General features: G+C 42.4%; 1 protein-coding gene across 1 annotated transcript in view; it reads left to right on the top strand.

Moving 5' to 3' along the window:
- LDLRAP1 (low density lipoprotein receptor adaptor protein 1) overlaps positions 1–17218 on the top strand; it is a 223418-nt gene that overhangs the window by 95732 nt on the left and 110468 nt on the right. Inside the window, exons 3-4 of the mRNA XM_069223923.1 lie at positions 12927–13039; positions 14447–14561. Coding sequence (XP_069080024.1) covers positions 12927–13039; positions 14447–14561 — 228 coding nt within the window. The remainder of the gene's footprint in view (positions 1–12926; positions 13040–14446; positions 14562–17218) is intronic.

The raw sequence follows: 17218 nt of genomic DNA, 5'->3' as shown, positions 1-17218 counted from the left end.
TCGACCCTTTTTGAGTTTTTTTTCTTCTGAACATAATCAACGTTTGAATAGTTCTAAATTTCCTCATATATGTTGAATTTTACTCCTACTTCCTTGAAATATGCATTCATGGGTACATAAACAGATGGGTATGAGCAACCAGTATCTGTAGTGAGGATAGTGGGGTCAATAGCCATTAGGGAATTTATCTCTTCTCTCTGCATCATAGCTCGATTGGTTTCTAGTATTTTCACTGGCGGAAGTTTACACAATTTTAAACAGGAACAGAAAGCAGGTAGGCACTGTACTAACAAACAACTTAATATAATAGCTATTATTATAAAAAGTATGTCTTTGAACAACCAGCCCCACCCCCCAAACCAAGACCATAACCATGATAAACTCAAATTGCCTCCTTCATATTGGCCCCCCTTTTCAAATACCTGTACTGCTTCTTTTATTTTCCCAATATCCAATTCTATCTCTGATTTGTTGACAAAATAACAGCACTTTTGCTGGTACTGATGTTGGATTAAAACACATACTCCTCCTTGTTGTTCTGTAATCAAGTCTAGGGCAAGCCGATTTTGTATCGCCAGTTGGGCTGCAGAGTTTATCTCTATCTGTACACTTCCTATGGCCTCCCTGGTGGCATTAAATGCAATGGCTAATTCAGCTGACATATTCATCATTGCCAGTTGTAAATCGAAAATTCCAAATCCTGGAATAAGAACATATAGTACTTGAAATACCCAGTTCTTTCGCTCCCCCAGTATGGGTGTCCCTCGTTTGTACCTATGTGCAAAACTCCCCATGTTAAGGGGCTGGGAAGATGATATATTTGATATCACAGTAATGTTGGGTGCCAAATATGCCAGTGAACATATCCCTTCCCAGTTTAGGGGTAGTATTTTATATGCAGTTCTTCCACATACGAAGTACATGCCTCCCTGGATTTGTGAATTTATAATACTGTATTTTATGCGGGGCAAACCCACACCCTCCGGGGTGTCATGTTCAGAATTATTGCAATACTTGTAATCCTCCCAAATTGTATTCAGCAATGATACATTTGCCCAGGGTGCAACATATGAACATCTAGCCGTCCAGAGGGGGCCAAGGAAAACCCGGGATAATATTACAGGTGAATTTTTCCCATTTCTATCTTGTTCTCTGGAGGGATCATATAACAATCCTTCTGGATCTACCAGAATCTCATTTTCTCCCACAGTCAGGTTCCAATAATTTACAGTGTAATTTTGCTGAGTCCCATTAATTAACGCTGTCCAATTTCTGTCTATTTTCTCCTCTCCTTCAAGATCCCAATTCCCTGTTTTGATATCAAATAACAAAGTGTAAACACACTGTTCAGGAGGGATCTTTCCCATGTATTTTGCCTCTGGGTTTTGCCCATAAAAATAGGTACCAAAACATATGGGAAACATTTTAAGTGTGGCATTTTCTCCAGGCATCGGGGAGAGCTTGTATTCTGCCTGGGTATTAGGGAGCACCGCACACCTAGGGTACCATTGATATTCTTGTTGGTCACATCTCCAAGTGGTATTTGGTACAAGACACACTTCCCCTCTTTCATATTCGCTTGGTGATACTGGTACTTCATAAAGGCCTATAGGATCCTCAGGGTGTCTAGACAAGTGCCGGCAAATCCAGCAGTCAGTGAGACTTAATGTCTCAGCTAATTTTCCATGAACCTTTATCAATGGATGTAAGGTAGGATTTTGCAACAATGATGCAACACCACTGGACATTATACATATTAACATAAGGGTCACTAGGTACTTCATTGTTGTTTTGTAGAAATAGTTATAAGGTCACTCTTCCCTATTCTCTAGAGGGATATTTGTCCTGCCAAATGGATATATTTTCATAATTTTATTGTGCTCTCCTCCTTGGTCCTACAACCTTTCTATGATACTGTTTTACTCGTCTCAACCGCCTATGTGTGTTCAAAAATATACCCACACAATTACCAAATATGTAAATGCAAAATATTGATATCACTATACTAATAATCATATACGTATAGATATAGATAAGTAAATTTTCCTTCAATGTTCACACCCACTAGGGTTCAGCACCGCCGTGCTTTCCACTCTAGCAGTTAGGCTGCACTGGTTGGTCCATGAACAAGTTTTTCAAATGCAGGACAATAGATGTTGGCTTGATCCTAGGTCCCTTATCTTCTTTTCGAGTTTTAACTCCTGGTGAGTCTCAACTCCCAGTGAGTAAGTCGCGATACTTCAAAGTTCGTCTTCAGTATAGTTTGTCAGTTTCGTTCAGTGTCTCAGCAAAATGAGGGCGGAGGCCAGCAATTTCAACCAGATCAGTGAAGTGCTTGGGTATTAAACAGAAAAAGGCACTTTTTTTTTTTTTTTTCTTTACCGCTGGGACTACAAACCGCACCAACCCTAATGACTGGCCGCTTCCGTAGAACTGGTACTTGGTTTCTCTCGCCAGTTACAGAACTGTTAACTCCATTTACCCAATGCTCTTAGCACAGATAATAGCGTTGCACAAGCTGCATCCCACTATGCTTGTGTTCTCTTTGAGACAGTTGTTCTGACCAATGTTCTGGTGTTGTTGCACAGGCTAGTCACCCGTGTTCATGTTCATGCTGAAATTTTAGTCATCAGTCATTTACAACCTCGTCGCCCAAAGTGTGCGTAACAACAGTGAGGATACCTCGTTTTAATGCTGGTACATCAATGGCATCGGAAATGCCGGTGGCGGTGAAAGCGGGGAACTGTATTTCATAAAGGCAAGCGTGCCGTATTCTGCTGAGCAAAGGATTCCTTGGCCATTCAGAAAAGACCTCAGTTTGTAATTCCAAGCTAGGAGCTATCAAGGTGATGTAAATGTAGCTTTTCGTAGGGGTCACCACCTTACGCACCTTCAAAATTCTGTTCATTTGGATGGGCGAGGACGCAGGTTGTATCGATGAGTTTGTTGATCTTCAAACAGCAACTCTTCGTCACTGGGCTGCTGTGTCACCTTAGGAGCAGAAGTAGCACTTGAAACCTGTGGAGGTGTTTCCTGTCTCCCTACTTCTCTGTAATCAGGAGACAATGGTAATTCTGCTGTTAGAGTACTTTGTAGTGGAATTGGTGCACGCTTACAATGGCTAGCATGTATCCAGTTTTTCCTTCCTTCCACTTTCACTGCTGTCTGTTGCAAGCAGTACCTGGGCTGGCCCCCGCCACCTGGGCTGAAGACTGTTGGTTCTTTGAAAATTCTTTGTCATAAGCCAATCCCCTGGCTTAAAAGGGTGACCAGGGCCTTCAAGAGGAGTCGGTAGACTGGCCTTGACCTGTTGGTGGATCAAACGCAAATCTTTAGTCAATTGTTTACAGTAATCTACAAACAAAGGATATTGCACTTCAGAAAGCTTCTTTGGTCGTGGTACCCCCCCAGATATTAGCTGGCCTCCCCATGACAACTTCATAGGGGGATAATCGTGACTTGCTACTGGCAGTCATCCTGATGGACATTAATGCTAGGGGCAAAGCATCTGGCCATTTTAAGTTGGTCTCAGCACAAATCTTAGCTATTTTGCTTTTCAAGGTGTAATTATACCTTTCTACAAGGCCCGCTGATTGTGGGTGATTTGCAGCATGAAATCAATGTTTGATGTTAAGGGCGTTACAGACCTTCTCCATTACCTCATTAGCAAAATGACTGCCATTGTCACTCCAGACTAATTGTGGCATTGCGTATCTAGGAAAATATTCTTTTAGTAATATTTTGGCGGTAGAGAGGGCACCATTGTCTTTTAATGGGTAGGCCTCTATCCATTTTGAAAACATGCATACTACCACTAGCACGTATTTCAGTTTGTTACATGGTTCCATGTGGATAAAATCCATCTGTATAGCTTCAAAGGGGAGATCAGGAGGGGCAAAATGGCCAGGGGGCGTAGGGGTCCCTTTTCCTGCATTGTGTACTGCACACACCATACAACTTTTAACCAGGTTATTAGCAGCTTTGGATATCAGAGGATTACTCCAAACATGGTCCAAAGTTGTCTTGATGCCTTGGGCACTGATGTGTGCAGGACTGTGGGCCATAGTAACCATAGCGTGTACATAACAATTAGGTAACATCCATCTTCTTCTGTCTGTGTCATCTGTGTAACAACCCTCACTGTCTAGTCTACCGTTCTTCTCCCACTGCTCCCTTTCCTCTGCTGTTGCTTCTGCTTGAATATCTCTCACACACTGCATGGTATTTTCTAATACTTCGTTCTGGGGCTCTCCCTTGATGCTACTCTCAACGTATGCATTGTCAAATGGTGCTCGTGCTTTCGCTGTAGCATCTGCAAAAGCATTTCCTCGTCCTATATCATCAGTAATTTTTTTGTGGGCACTACACTTAATGATTGCGACTTGACGGGGCAGGCTGAGAGCATTCAAAAGTGTCACAATCAAGTTGCCATGCTGAATGGTAGTGCCATGTGACGTGATAAAGCCTCTATTCGCCCAGAGTCGCCCAAAATTATGAGCTACTCCAAACGCATATTGGCTATCAGTGTAGATATTAACACTGATGTTCACTTATTTCACAAGCTCTGGTGAGGGCAATTAATTCTGCAGCCTGTGCCGAATTTTGCGTGATTCTATGAGATTCAGCCACTGTTTTTACTGTGGTGACGGCATAGGCTGCAGTGGTCGTACCATCTGGTAACTTGAAGCAAGACCCATCTACAAACAGCTCTCCCTGTGGGTCAGATAGGGGAGTGTCTGTTAAGTCTACCCGTCCCTTGGTTTCTTCCTCAGTGGCAAAAATGCAATTATGATCAAATTCCACATTGTCCTGAGGGAGGGGTAGTAACGTAGCTGGGTTCAAGACATTGCACCGCTTCAAAGTAATATTTGGACTGAACAATGTTAATTCGTAACCCGTTAGACGAGCACTGGTGAGGTGCTGCGTCTGTGTCTTGTTTAACAAAATATCAACTGCATGAGGAACCATCACAGTGAGCGGATTGCCACCAACAAACCCTTCACTTTGTTTCACCGCAGCTGCTGCAGAAGCCACTCCTCTAAGACAAGTAGGCAAAGCTTGCGCCACAGTATCCAAGGTGGAAGAGAAGTATGCACAAGGGCGTTGTCTCCCACCTTGATCCTGTGTCAAAACAGACAATGTACAGCCATGCTTTTCATGCACAAATAAAACAAATGGTTTGCTGTAATCCGGATTACCCAATACAGGAGCAGAGCACATCGCCTTTTTTAAATCTTGAAAAGCCTCCTCACATTTGTCAGTCCAAGGTACAGGAGAGGGCACATCTGAAAGTGTCAGAGCAGTCAATGGTTTTGCTATAAGTGAAAAATTTGGAATCCACTGTCTGCAAAAGGATGTAAATCCCAAAAATGCTCGGACTTCAGAAGGGGTGTGTGGTGCAGTCATTGTATGAACCAGTTTAATTCTGTCTGGATGTAATCTCCTTCCCTCCTTAGAGAGGAGGTGTCCTAGATAGGTGACCTCCTCTCTACAATACTGCAATTTTGGAAGGGACAACTTATGGCCCAGAGGTGCTAAATGATGTAATAATGCAACAGTATCAGTCTTACATTGTGTCATGGAATCTGAGGCAATTAAAATATCATCAATGTACTGCAACAATGCAGAGCCTGAAGGTGGATTGAATTGGTCTAGTTGACGTTTAAGACATTGACTATATATACTCGGGGACTCCACAAATCCCTGAGGAACTCTTGTCATCGCGAATGATCTACCAAAAATCGCAAAGCTAAACAAATATTGAGATTCTTCGGCAATTGGAATGCTAAAGAAAGCATTCTTCAAATCGATTACGGTGAAAAAACACGGAGGGTGGAATCATGGTGAAAAGACTATTCATGTCTGGGACCACGGGAAACTGGGGAATTACTATTTTATTTATTTCTCGGAGATCAATAACTAATCGATATACTGTGTTATCAGTAACTGATTGCTCACCATCTAATCTATTAGCATCATTTTGTTTCTTTACAACAGGAAGGATTGGACTGTTACATGGGCTGCTCACTATTTCCTTTATGACACCTGCATGCACAAGATCAGATATGACTGCCTTGAGCCCTTTTTCGCTTGATTTAGGTAATTTGTATTGAGGAACACGAGGTAACCGGGCACCTGGTTTGATTTTTATTACAATAGGGTCGATATCCATAATGCCTACATCATTCTTGCCTTTGGCCCATAAGCGAGGGTCTATTTCCTTTAGCTCTGGGGGTAAGTCGTATTCCTGTGAGAACATGCACAGAGTAGGGGAAACACTATCCATAGTTACATAGACACCATCCATTGAACAGTGAATAACTGCATTTAATTTCTTTAACAAATCTAATGCAAACAAGTTTTCATTGCAACCTGATGTTAAAGAGAGTGGCGTGTGTACTGTAAATGGGCCTACAGTTACTCTCATAGGTGTTGAGATGGGGCTCACCACGGGGATCCCAGAAATCCCAATTGATGTGGTATGAAGCCCAGACAGGGGAGCCCCGGGGACTGCAGAATGTGCAATAGATGTTCTGGTGGCACCAGTATCTAGAAGAAACTTATGGCCCTCTCCTTCGATTTTTACATCAATGTAGGGACCATTCTGATCTACAGGAATACTTACTCGCCCCTGGCCCTGTCTGTGGCTGTCCTAATAATTGTAGGATTCAGAAAAGGAATCATCAGCATAATATTGTCGTTCAAATGCATTGTCAAAAATATTAGTGTTACGCGGGACCTGATTCTCATTCTGCGAATTCTGATCAGTTCTACCTCTTCCTCGTGCATTACCTGCCGCGTTCCCTCTATGAAGTGACACTTTGTCTTCCTTCCAGTAATGGGCAAGTATCACGCCAATGTCCATCCTGCTTACAGTAGGCACATTGGTTGATATTTAATCGGCGGTCTTGGGGTGGTGCAGATGCACCTCGGCCTCGACCCCTTCCCCGTCCCCTTGGTGGGCCACCCCTTTGCTGAGGGGTTGTATCCCGCTGGGGGTATGCCTGCTGTAATACCTTTTTCTTCAATTCTTTTACTGATTTCTCATTCTTTTCTAATTCTTCCTTGTACCTGCTCTCATAGTATTGTGCCATCTGTAAAATCTCTGCCTGTCCCTTCGTCATCCACGAACTCTCTGTTGCTTTTAATTTTTGTGATATTTCAGGTAGAAGGCCATTAACAAAGCGTTCTACAAATAGTGTGACACCTGTTACGGTGGCGAGGTCTTGACCGCTGAAATCTATGAAAGCTTGTTCAATTCTAGTAAAATAATCTGGGACATCTTCACCTATTTTCTGTTTATAAGTGGCAAGTTTTCCCCAATCCACAGTCTGAAGAGGTATAACAGTTTCTAACTTAGTCAATATCCGGTTAGGTAAATTTAAAATATCCTGATGCGGCAGGGTTCCTGGTGCCCTTTGTGCTTCCCGTGCTTCTAAACCCCCCCATGTATTTCCCAAAGTAGGTGCATCATCTACTCTTCTAATTTTATGCCAAACTTCAGGACCCAATAAAACACCAAAAAAATAGTCAATGTCTTTGAGTGTCATGGTTGTGGTGGAAATGGCAATTCTAAGGTCCCGATAGAATCCAGCTGGATTCTTTCGAGGGTCTGGCAAGTCTTTCTTTATAGCCATTACCTCCTCCCTTTTCCATGGTATATGGACAAATTGGGCCACCGGCACGGGAGCTGGTTGTCCGGCTGCTGCTGCAACTGCAACTGCAGTGGGCATATCAGGGTGCACTTCCCTCATTGGGTACCCCTTGTCATATGTATTGAGAACATCTTCCCTGGCTATGACACAAATGCGTACTCCCTCATTTATGCTGTTACTGTCAAGCATACAAGCCACACTGTCCCGCCATAATTGATGTAATTCTTGTTCATAAGGGAGAGGGGTAGAATCTGTAATACAAGAAGTCCAATCCCTCTCCAATTTTTCAATCATGTACTGTAGTGCTAATTGCTGTCCAAAATGTGACATCTGTTGTATTGTGTCCATAATATCGGTGTGGGTGTAAATAGGATGTGACATCCAGTTCTCTGACTGATTCTTGATAACCCGTTTTTCCCCATCCCCAATAGTGGAGCGGGTACTAGGGGGCGAAATCGACTTAATAGGTGTGCTCCATATGGGTGAAAGTGAGTGAGTGGCTGTGCACCGTCGGCGTTGTCCATTTGGGGTATTAGGGGCAGGGGACATTATTGGTAACCTTGCAGTGCTGGCTGGTAGTGGTGGGGCAGGTGGCGGAGGGATTAGGACTTGGGCTATTGGGGTAGCTTGGGCTAGAGGCTGTGGTGGTTGTGGCACATGCTGCTGTAGTGGTGCACCTGGATTTCCCAAATTGTGCCCTTGCTGCTGCTGCTGTGCCCCCATGATAGGTTGGGCTACTGCAGGGGGTGTGTAAGGTGGAGGTGCAGTAGGGCTATTATCTAATAGCTGTAGCATTACCTCATCTTCCTCTAATGCATGTTTGGTTTCTGTTGGCTTTGATACATAACTTCCCTCCACCTGGGCCCTATGGACTCTATCTTCAGATTCAATCCTTTTCTGGGTTTGGGAATGGTGATACAGGGCGGCCTTCTGCATGATGGTTCTCCTGTTTTCCCTCTCAGTTTATCTGATTTAATTTTTCTTTTAGTGGCCTCCATTTCCCATTTTCTGTATACCTCAAACATATGTTGTCTAGCCTTTTTATGAAACAAACATTCCTGTAGGTAGGTTAGTTTCTTTAAATCAAAAGACCCATCCTCCGGCCACTGGAGGTCAGGACAATGTCTAGTATACCTGCACCATATACTATTATACAAATTATTCTCTAAACCATAATCCTTTAACATGTCCCACCCTGGTGTTCCCTCTTTTGGGATCGGTTGCTTTTTATCTAAACGTGGCACATGATTTCGGCTAAAACAAAGACCTAACCCTTGCCAACATTTCTTATTTCCCATATCTAACCTTTTAAATTTTCAAAAGACAACACGCACCAAATTTCAAAATGCAACATGCACCAAAGAAACCCTTTTTCAAATGTGCACCAAAGAAAACCTTTTTCAAATGTGCACCAAAGGAAAAAAAAAACCTTTTTCAAATATTTACCAACTTACAAATTGCTCCAGGCCTGGGCAAATTTATTCAAACAAAAACATGTGTAATACAAATTGTCAAATGGTACCTTGTACAAATGCAAATTTACCAAGAACTAATCATTCCCAAGTGATAAGTTATCCAAAAACAATTATTCTCTCAAATGCAAGTTAAAGCAGACAAATAGCCAGCGAGGAACAGTCTTACCTGACTATCTGCTTTTTCCTGGATTTCTCTCCGGCCGCCCGTGTCAGACTAATCAGTCAAGATAAAAACCGATGTTTCAGGGACTTCGCTGGGACATCATGAGAAAGCGGGGAAAGGCCTGCCCGGTGGATAAGATGCAGCTGCTTTTGAAACTAAGTCTTTGTGCAGGGGCCCCTGGAATCTACACCTCCGGAACGGCGTCCCCCCACTGGCAGCACGTCTCTTGACAGAGCTACTGAAGATATCCACTGGAAGGTCCCTGTTCGGGCGCCAAATTGTCAAATGCACATATTTGCAGATACTTACAAATGCATTTACAAAGGAGGTTTTGACACGGAGAGCCGGAGTGAAAAAACAATCAATGACCAAAGGTCTGTTTATTTTTGCTGCAGCAAAGAGGACAGGTTTACCACTGGCATCCCAGGCCCGAAGTAAAGTGTGCTGTCATGAAGCGTTTAACAGTGATATTTATACTTATACATCAAAGGATACATAAAGTGTGTAAATAATGATATACGTCATACAGATATTTTAAGGAGTTAATCAGTTTTCCACACACCGGTTCCATTCCCAGCTTTGTCCTTGCCTCCCCTCTGCAGCTGCCTGACTCCCCACATTCTTGAGACCCTTCAAAGGATTACGTGGTTCAAAGGTATAGATATCCGCCTTTCCCTCCCCAAAATACCACAGCCGAGGTCAGTTAGTTATTTTGAACACATAATTATAATGAGTACAGTGCCCCAGTTAGGGAAAGAAACCAGCTGCAAGCCTATGGTGTGGAACCAGGCTTATTTTACTTAAACAAATATACATAAGATAACATATGTGATAGACAGTGCGTTCAGAGACAACAAAAGCTCAAACTTACACGTGTAAAAGAAACGAATCAATTCAAAATGGATTCTAACACTTGAGGCATCTTTCTCTCATCCAGGGGGTGACTGCTTCCATTCCTGAGTGGAAGTTCCTTTTGGCCGTGTCTGGGTCGTTGGTGAGGGAAATGATTTGTCATCAGCACATGCCACGATGTTCCTACTGTGGCTTCTGATGATGGCTACGAGAGGGGCCATGTATACATTGAACAGTGTGGGCCTCGGTGAGGATCCTGGGGGGTGGGGGGGGGGGGGGAGGAACTCCGCAGTTTAATCCTGTGGGTCTGGATTTGTAGGGTGGGAGTCAAATCCTCTGCATCCTCCTGTAGAGGAAGGAGTGGATCCATTCCAGGGCTCTTCTGCAGATTACAGCCGTGGAGTCTGGTGCATAGCGTGTTGTGGGAGACCGCATCGAAGGCTAAGGTCTGAGTAAGCGCTATGGTGTGGCCACAGTCTAGGAGTAATCAGATGTCGTTTGGTGCCGGGAGGGCTGTCTGTGTGCTGTGGTTGCTGTGGACGCCAGACTGGGAGCTGTCCAGGGAATTGTTTGCCTTGATGAAATTTCATAGTTGTGTATTGATTACTTTCTCCTGTACTTGGGTGGGGTGGGGTAGGGTAGCAACGAGATGGGACAAATTCTTTAATTCTGATGGGTCAGCCGAAGGTTTCTTCAGGAGAGGGCGTGTTTCCATTGCTCCGGACGGTGCCAGTGTTGATGGAGCAGTTCATAGTGTTTCGGAGCTTGGGGGCGATAGATGTGCTGGCTCTGTATATGTGGTGTGGGCAGGGGTCGGTGGGGGCTCCGGAGTGGGTGCTGTTCATGATGACTGTTTCCTTCGTGGCACTAATGACTGGGAAAGTTTCTTTTGGTTTAAAGTAAACTGTGCTAGTCTTGAGTAATATGGAATAGGCTTTTGCTTGAAGTAATGGGTCTGCTTTACACAGTCCCAACACGCAGGCCAGGGTGAATAATTGGCATCTGATATGCAGGGAAACTGGGCAGCGATGCTGCCTGTCTCCTTTTTGCCTTGGCGAGTTGATCTAGTGGATTTTACCTTTTAATCATGTACTGTGACAAAGCAAGCATCCTAAATCCATTCCAGCATGCAAAGAATGTCTATGCAAGCTATAGGACTGCTATGTGCTTCCCCTGGGCATAGGGTGAAGTGAATTTAATGCTTCTAAGGTGATATGTAGAGCTACTTGGAAATCTGATGCGGGGGTGGAGCTCCTGAAAATGATTAATTTTTTTTTTTTACATACAGGACTTTAGAGAGGAAGGAGTGGTGAGTCATAATCTTCCCTGTTTGAATCACCATGGAGGAAATAATGGGGTAAAAGGTCAAGAGAAGAAAAGGCTCGACTTTTTTGGGGGTATATTGTGGGATACACAACTAGTGTTGAAGTCCTATGTGAAGGAATACTCATGAAGTCTGTATAGGAAAACCTATCTGATAAAAGAACATCCAGTGCACCTTTTTGGGCAGATATTCCAATTTTAATCTATTCTCTATATCTGTATTTGTAGTAGAAGAAATATGACATGAAGCACTGCGGCCTTGACTTTATGAAAATGAAATTAACAGCACCCAGTGGCACACTAAATCTTCCAAGGAAGCTGTCTGCATTTTCTGCAGTTCCATTTATGAGGGGGGCGTGCTCCCCAGTATTCCATGTTAGACTTGGGTATCCCATCCTTATTAAATAATGATGGGAACAAAGATCCAAACACAGCAAGTTGTTACTAAACAACTCGAAGGAGCTCATCCTGTGAGGGTTGGGATTTCTTAAATATCTACTTCCAGTCACACAAATGGTTTTGAAGTTAAGTGAAAGGGCAAACCTGCCCCCCCTAACAGACTTACTGGAACCATCTCCCTGGATGGGATTTGTAGTTCGTTAATTTTAAATTGCCTGGAGGCTTTTAAAAATTGAACTTGATGAGGAGTTTTAAATTGGGGGATGCCTGATTCAAGGCTGTACAGAAATTGTTCGACGTGCTCCAATAAATTGTTAAAACTGCCTAACCAGTAATGTTATAAATGTCTGCTATTACGACATACAGCAGCTCCAGGCGAGGTAGTAATTACATTTGCCAGAGATTAACTGTCTAGACCGAAGACTTTTTACAGTAGACATGAAATGGACTTCCTGACACTTTTTGTACATGCCAAGGTTCGGGACTCTGGCAGACAATGGGAGTCTCACTCAGTTGTTGCGGTGGTGTGGAGTAGGGTTAGAGTGGGGTTGGGAGAGCGTGGTTTGGGAGCCTAGAAATGCATGAGGTTCTTGCCCCCCGCCCCCTTTTCCTGGTCGCTTCTAGGGTTTCACTTAAAGTAAGCTTGCCTGCGTCACCCACTCCATTGACCTACCAAGATCTTTTGCCATGGAAATCGAACCTGTGGTGTGGCGTTTTTAATTGTTTGTGTATTTCATTTCACTTCTCTTGCTGCTATTGACCTTTTCTGCCCAAACCACCTGCCCTGGTGTGCCGTATTAATATTAGTTTGCCAAAACATACGTTTATGATAAATTTGCTCCAGGTCGCCGTGTACTCTGAGCATTTGGACAGCCCTTCGAATTACAGAATAGTATCGGTCATCCAAGAGTATACATTGCATTTTTATTTGTCATTGCACACGTGACATTAGATGACAAAGAATAATCCGTGGTTTTACCATCAGGAGATTGGATAACCTCCTGCATTCTGACTAAACTTAAAACGTGGTGTTTCTCCCCCTCCATCTGTTTTTTTTAGGCTAAAGCAAGTGGAAAGAAACTACAGAAGGTTCATTTAAAAGTGTCACCGAGAGGAATAATTCTTTATGACAGCGGAACTAATGAACAGATGGAAAACGTCACAATATACAGGCATGTATTTGTTTTACGTTACAAATATTGATTTTCACTTTCAATACTTTGTCATTGGATGCATTTCCAACGTCAGTGACATTGGATACATTGACAATAGCATATTTCTGATCTATAGGCAGTTGACATGGGTGCACATCCCTGGTATAACTAAAGCTGGAAATCCGTGCATACGTCAGTTTAGGTGCGTCTGAGTTAAGCAAATCACAGATATAAACTAATTCATGAAAAGGGAGGTTGTAGTCCACCCCCCCCCCCCCCCAGGTGAAATAAAAGTATATTATACAACTACATCCCACTGACCACTGTCTCCTCTTTTTATTAAAAAAAAAAAAAAAAAAAACTATTTTTAAACGCATCCTTTTTTTTATTTTTTTAATGGAAAACCAGCTGCATTTAAAAGAAACTGCTTTTCAGTAAAGCAATCCGACATGGTGGTCTGCTGGGCCTAGCAGGCCACCATCCCTGTGATTGTAGCCATTTGCAATGGCTCGCTAATTGCGACCTACCTCATGAATATTAATGAGGTAGGTAAATTTGCGAGCACTTGCAAATTGCAGAATGAAACTCCTGGAGTTTCATATATTCCAATAGCGATTAATTGCGATTTCACAAACAATCGTAATTAAGTAATCTCGATTATGACGAATGATACATCTGGCCCCAGGTATCCATCAGGCTCGTATTATTGCTAACAAAAATAAATCATGTTCCAGTTCTGTGTAACTTCAGTTTAGTGAAAAGAATAAAGATCCCAAAGGTGCAAGGCTTAACATGTCCAGAACTAAACTGTTCGCCTTACTCCTGTTGACCCCTGTGATGAGCTCTTGACCGTACTCAAATACAGGAGGTACAGCAACAATCCCTGCAAATCTACTGGGGCCTTGTGCTAATGTCCTGGATATGTGCACGATCACATGATGCAGCTATTAAGAGCCTTAATCTCTGCAATGACTTCTGGAGTGAGCCATGCAGTAATACAAAGCTCTAGGCACACATTTCTGCAATAGAAGTCCTTCAGCACACTGTCAGCTATACGTAGCGGATTTGCGTAATATCTTGGACAATTCAGTGATGCAAGAATTTCCTTAAAGCATTCGTTTAACCCATGATGCGTGGCACTTGGCAGGGCTTCATTGAGGATCCATGCACGAACAGATTTAATTGAGCATGCCCCTTGTCGTCGTCCTCAGATAGGCGAAGCTGCAGTTCTGCCTGCTGGTGGAGCTATTGACTTAATCGAGAATAACAGACTTTTATTACCCAAATTACTATACAAGAAGTACTTCATTTTCACTCTTGCAGTGAATGTCTCAATAGCATTTGCTTTCATTATGATAGCCATCTGGTGGTTAAAACATTTTTCTAACACACCATAGTTATTTTTTTCTTTTTAACTTTCCACAGGATATCCTATTGCACTGCAGATAAATATCACGACAAGGTGTTCGCATACATAGCACAAAGTCAGCTGAACGAAAATTTGGAATGCCATGCGTTTCTCTGCACGAAACGGAAAGTGGTTGGTATATTTTGTTTTTGTATATACTTATTTTGTTCTGTATGCAAATTTGCATTTTTAATTTTATATGCATTAGATCAAGGGGTTTTCTGATCATACTTTTTGTGATGAATATTAGTTATTCCTTATTTGTATTGTTGGTTAGTTTAGCTTTCAGGTGTGAACTTGAGTGCTTCTTTTAATAGTTTTTGAAACTTCTTTTCAAAAAGATGTTAGTTTGTGCACGGTTGCCCCCCACAAGGTACTTCCAATGAACCAGACTGTTTAAGCTAAAATGACTGATAATGCAAGATCTGCACTTTGCGCTACGGTATACACAGCCCACAGTGACCACCTACGCGATTATCCAATTGTAGGCGATGCCAGACATTACTTTAACTCTAGAGCAATGGTTATCTGCAACACTCACCCTGCAGATTCTTCATGCTAGACTAGAGGAACTAAATGTTTCAGTGGGACTGATTTGGTCCCTGTATCTAGCCCATGCTCCATTGTGGTTGGCCTGAACTTGTGACTTAACCCAGTCTTGCACAACCAGATAGCTGCGAGTGATGCTTTTTCCTTTTAGGAGCTATACTAAAATGAAATCTCTGAAATTGCATATCTTCCGGTCTGCTGACTGTTTTCTTTTTGTGTTATAAAAATTTAAAAAAACAAAATTTTACTACTCTAAGTTGTAGTATTTTTGTGTTTTCACTGTCTGTGTGCTGCAAACATGCTATCAGAGGCTTAAGCACAGGTAATTTTTTTTTTTTTTTTTGTGGTTGTGCTCTGTTGCTTGTGAAGTGGTCACCCCAAACAACAATTCAATTTCTCAGTGGTTTAGGCTGAATCCTTAAGGGCAAGTTTGAACAAGTGGTGCAGCATGCTTTTGAAGACTAATTTATTTTTTAAATATAATTATTGCCTGCAGCTTGATCAAAGAAGTTGCCTTTAGAAGGCTTGTTTATTCATAACCTGAAGAACATGTTGGCTCACATGTCTGCCTGGTACATGAAGGTTGGCTATTCGTTAGGTTTTCAGTATATGGATGTGGGATATGTTAAGATCAGACTGTATGAAGGATAACAATCTAAATTAATAAAGCGCAGTACTACCCCAGGGAACATTCATCAAAGAGCTATAAAGGCATCTAAAATAACCAGTCATGCCTACTGCAGAAAGATTGTTAGATTCCAATCAATGTGATGGAGAAGAACTGTTAAATGTCAAAGCAAAAAATGGAAAGCCCAACCTCCCAAGCAAGACTTGCGAATCTTTTGACCACTGAGAAGGAGGATAGGAAGGAAGAGTGAGTTGGAACATGAGTAATTGTTCACAACCCAGTTTATCTACATTTGAAACCAAAGGCCATATTGTGGAAAAAGAAGAAGGCTATGAAAAACTGCTACTTCTCAGTAGGAAGCAATGCAGTTAGTTTAGAACAATAGCAGTACCTGAGTGACCAAAGTTCCTAGCCGGAACTTGCTGTAACCTTATGTACCAGTTGCCAAAAATAAGGAAGAATTGGTATAATTAAACCTAGAAAGCACTTTGGCTTGAATCATTTTCTGACAAGCTAGAAGATGGATGATCGTACTGATTATTCTTGGGTTGCAAAAGCAATTGAAAAACACAACTGAGTCCAAATACTTCACATTTTTTCTGGGGAGAATTAGTGGGAACAGAAGGGGGGGGGGGAGAGGGGCTAGCTCAGAAGGCCATTACACTGGCGTCCAAATGGCAGAAGAATCAAACTTTCTTCCTTTGTATTGAGTTTCAAATAAAAACAGTTTGGCTGATAGGCCTCTAAGAAAGCTGATGCAGAGGTTAGACTAATCCATGGATACTCAAAGTACGGCTCGCGGGCCTCATGCGGCCCCTCTGACCTTTACATGTGGCCCTTGGAGCAACAGGAGCACTGGGCAGCTGTTTGCTCGACTCTGCACTAACAAAAATATAAAATACATGCACAATCCTTTATTTCAAGCTCAATTGTTCTTAAAGAAAGGAAGTAACTAGGGACTCCTGCACTTAACTTTAGAAACACCTTCATTTTTAAAGACATCTTGCAACACAAGTGTAAAACTAAGACAGCCTCTTCAAAATAAAAATAGTGTATTTAGTTAACATGCAGAACCTTTTCACCTAAGTACAATTTATTTTATCAGTGCATTGAGATGTATCCATTTAAAAGTGACAGTTTTCAAAAATAAATTTGGAAACATAAATTTGGAAACATAAATTATTTTCCTTACCCTGAGAACACCACCAATAGTAAATTAAATAGACAAGTCACTTGGTATGTGCGCTTTATGGGTGACCTGGGTTCCTATCATACATGAGCAACATTACACTTTAATAAATCAAACATAGAAGCAGGTTTTGTGCAGCGCACACCATGAATCATGTATTTTGAGGTAATCTTAAATGTGACAATGCAGAAAAAGGAGGAAAAGTGAGACTAAACAATTGCCTAGGATCACACAATTTGGAAAAGTGGGTAAGCCGGGATTAGTTCCAGGTTTTCTGGTTTCCCATTATTTATTTGAGCCACTAGATGTATATAATTTGCTTCTCCTACACCTACCTTGCCAGAAATCCCCCCCAGCCACCCCACCTGACTGCCACTGCCCTGGCATCAATGCGGCCCCCAGGCACGTCACAGACCAAACGTT

The sequence above is a fragment of the Pleurodeles waltl genome, chromosome 3_1, assembly GCF_031143425.1.
Source record: "Pleurodeles waltl isolate 20211129_DDA chromosome 3_1, aPleWal1.hap1.20221129, whole genome shotgun sequence".
Classification (NCBI taxonomy): Eukaryota; Metazoa; Chordata; class Amphibia; order Caudata; family Salamandridae; genus Pleurodeles; species Pleurodeles waltl.
This window is presented reverse-complemented; position numbering and strand designations above follow the sequence as displayed.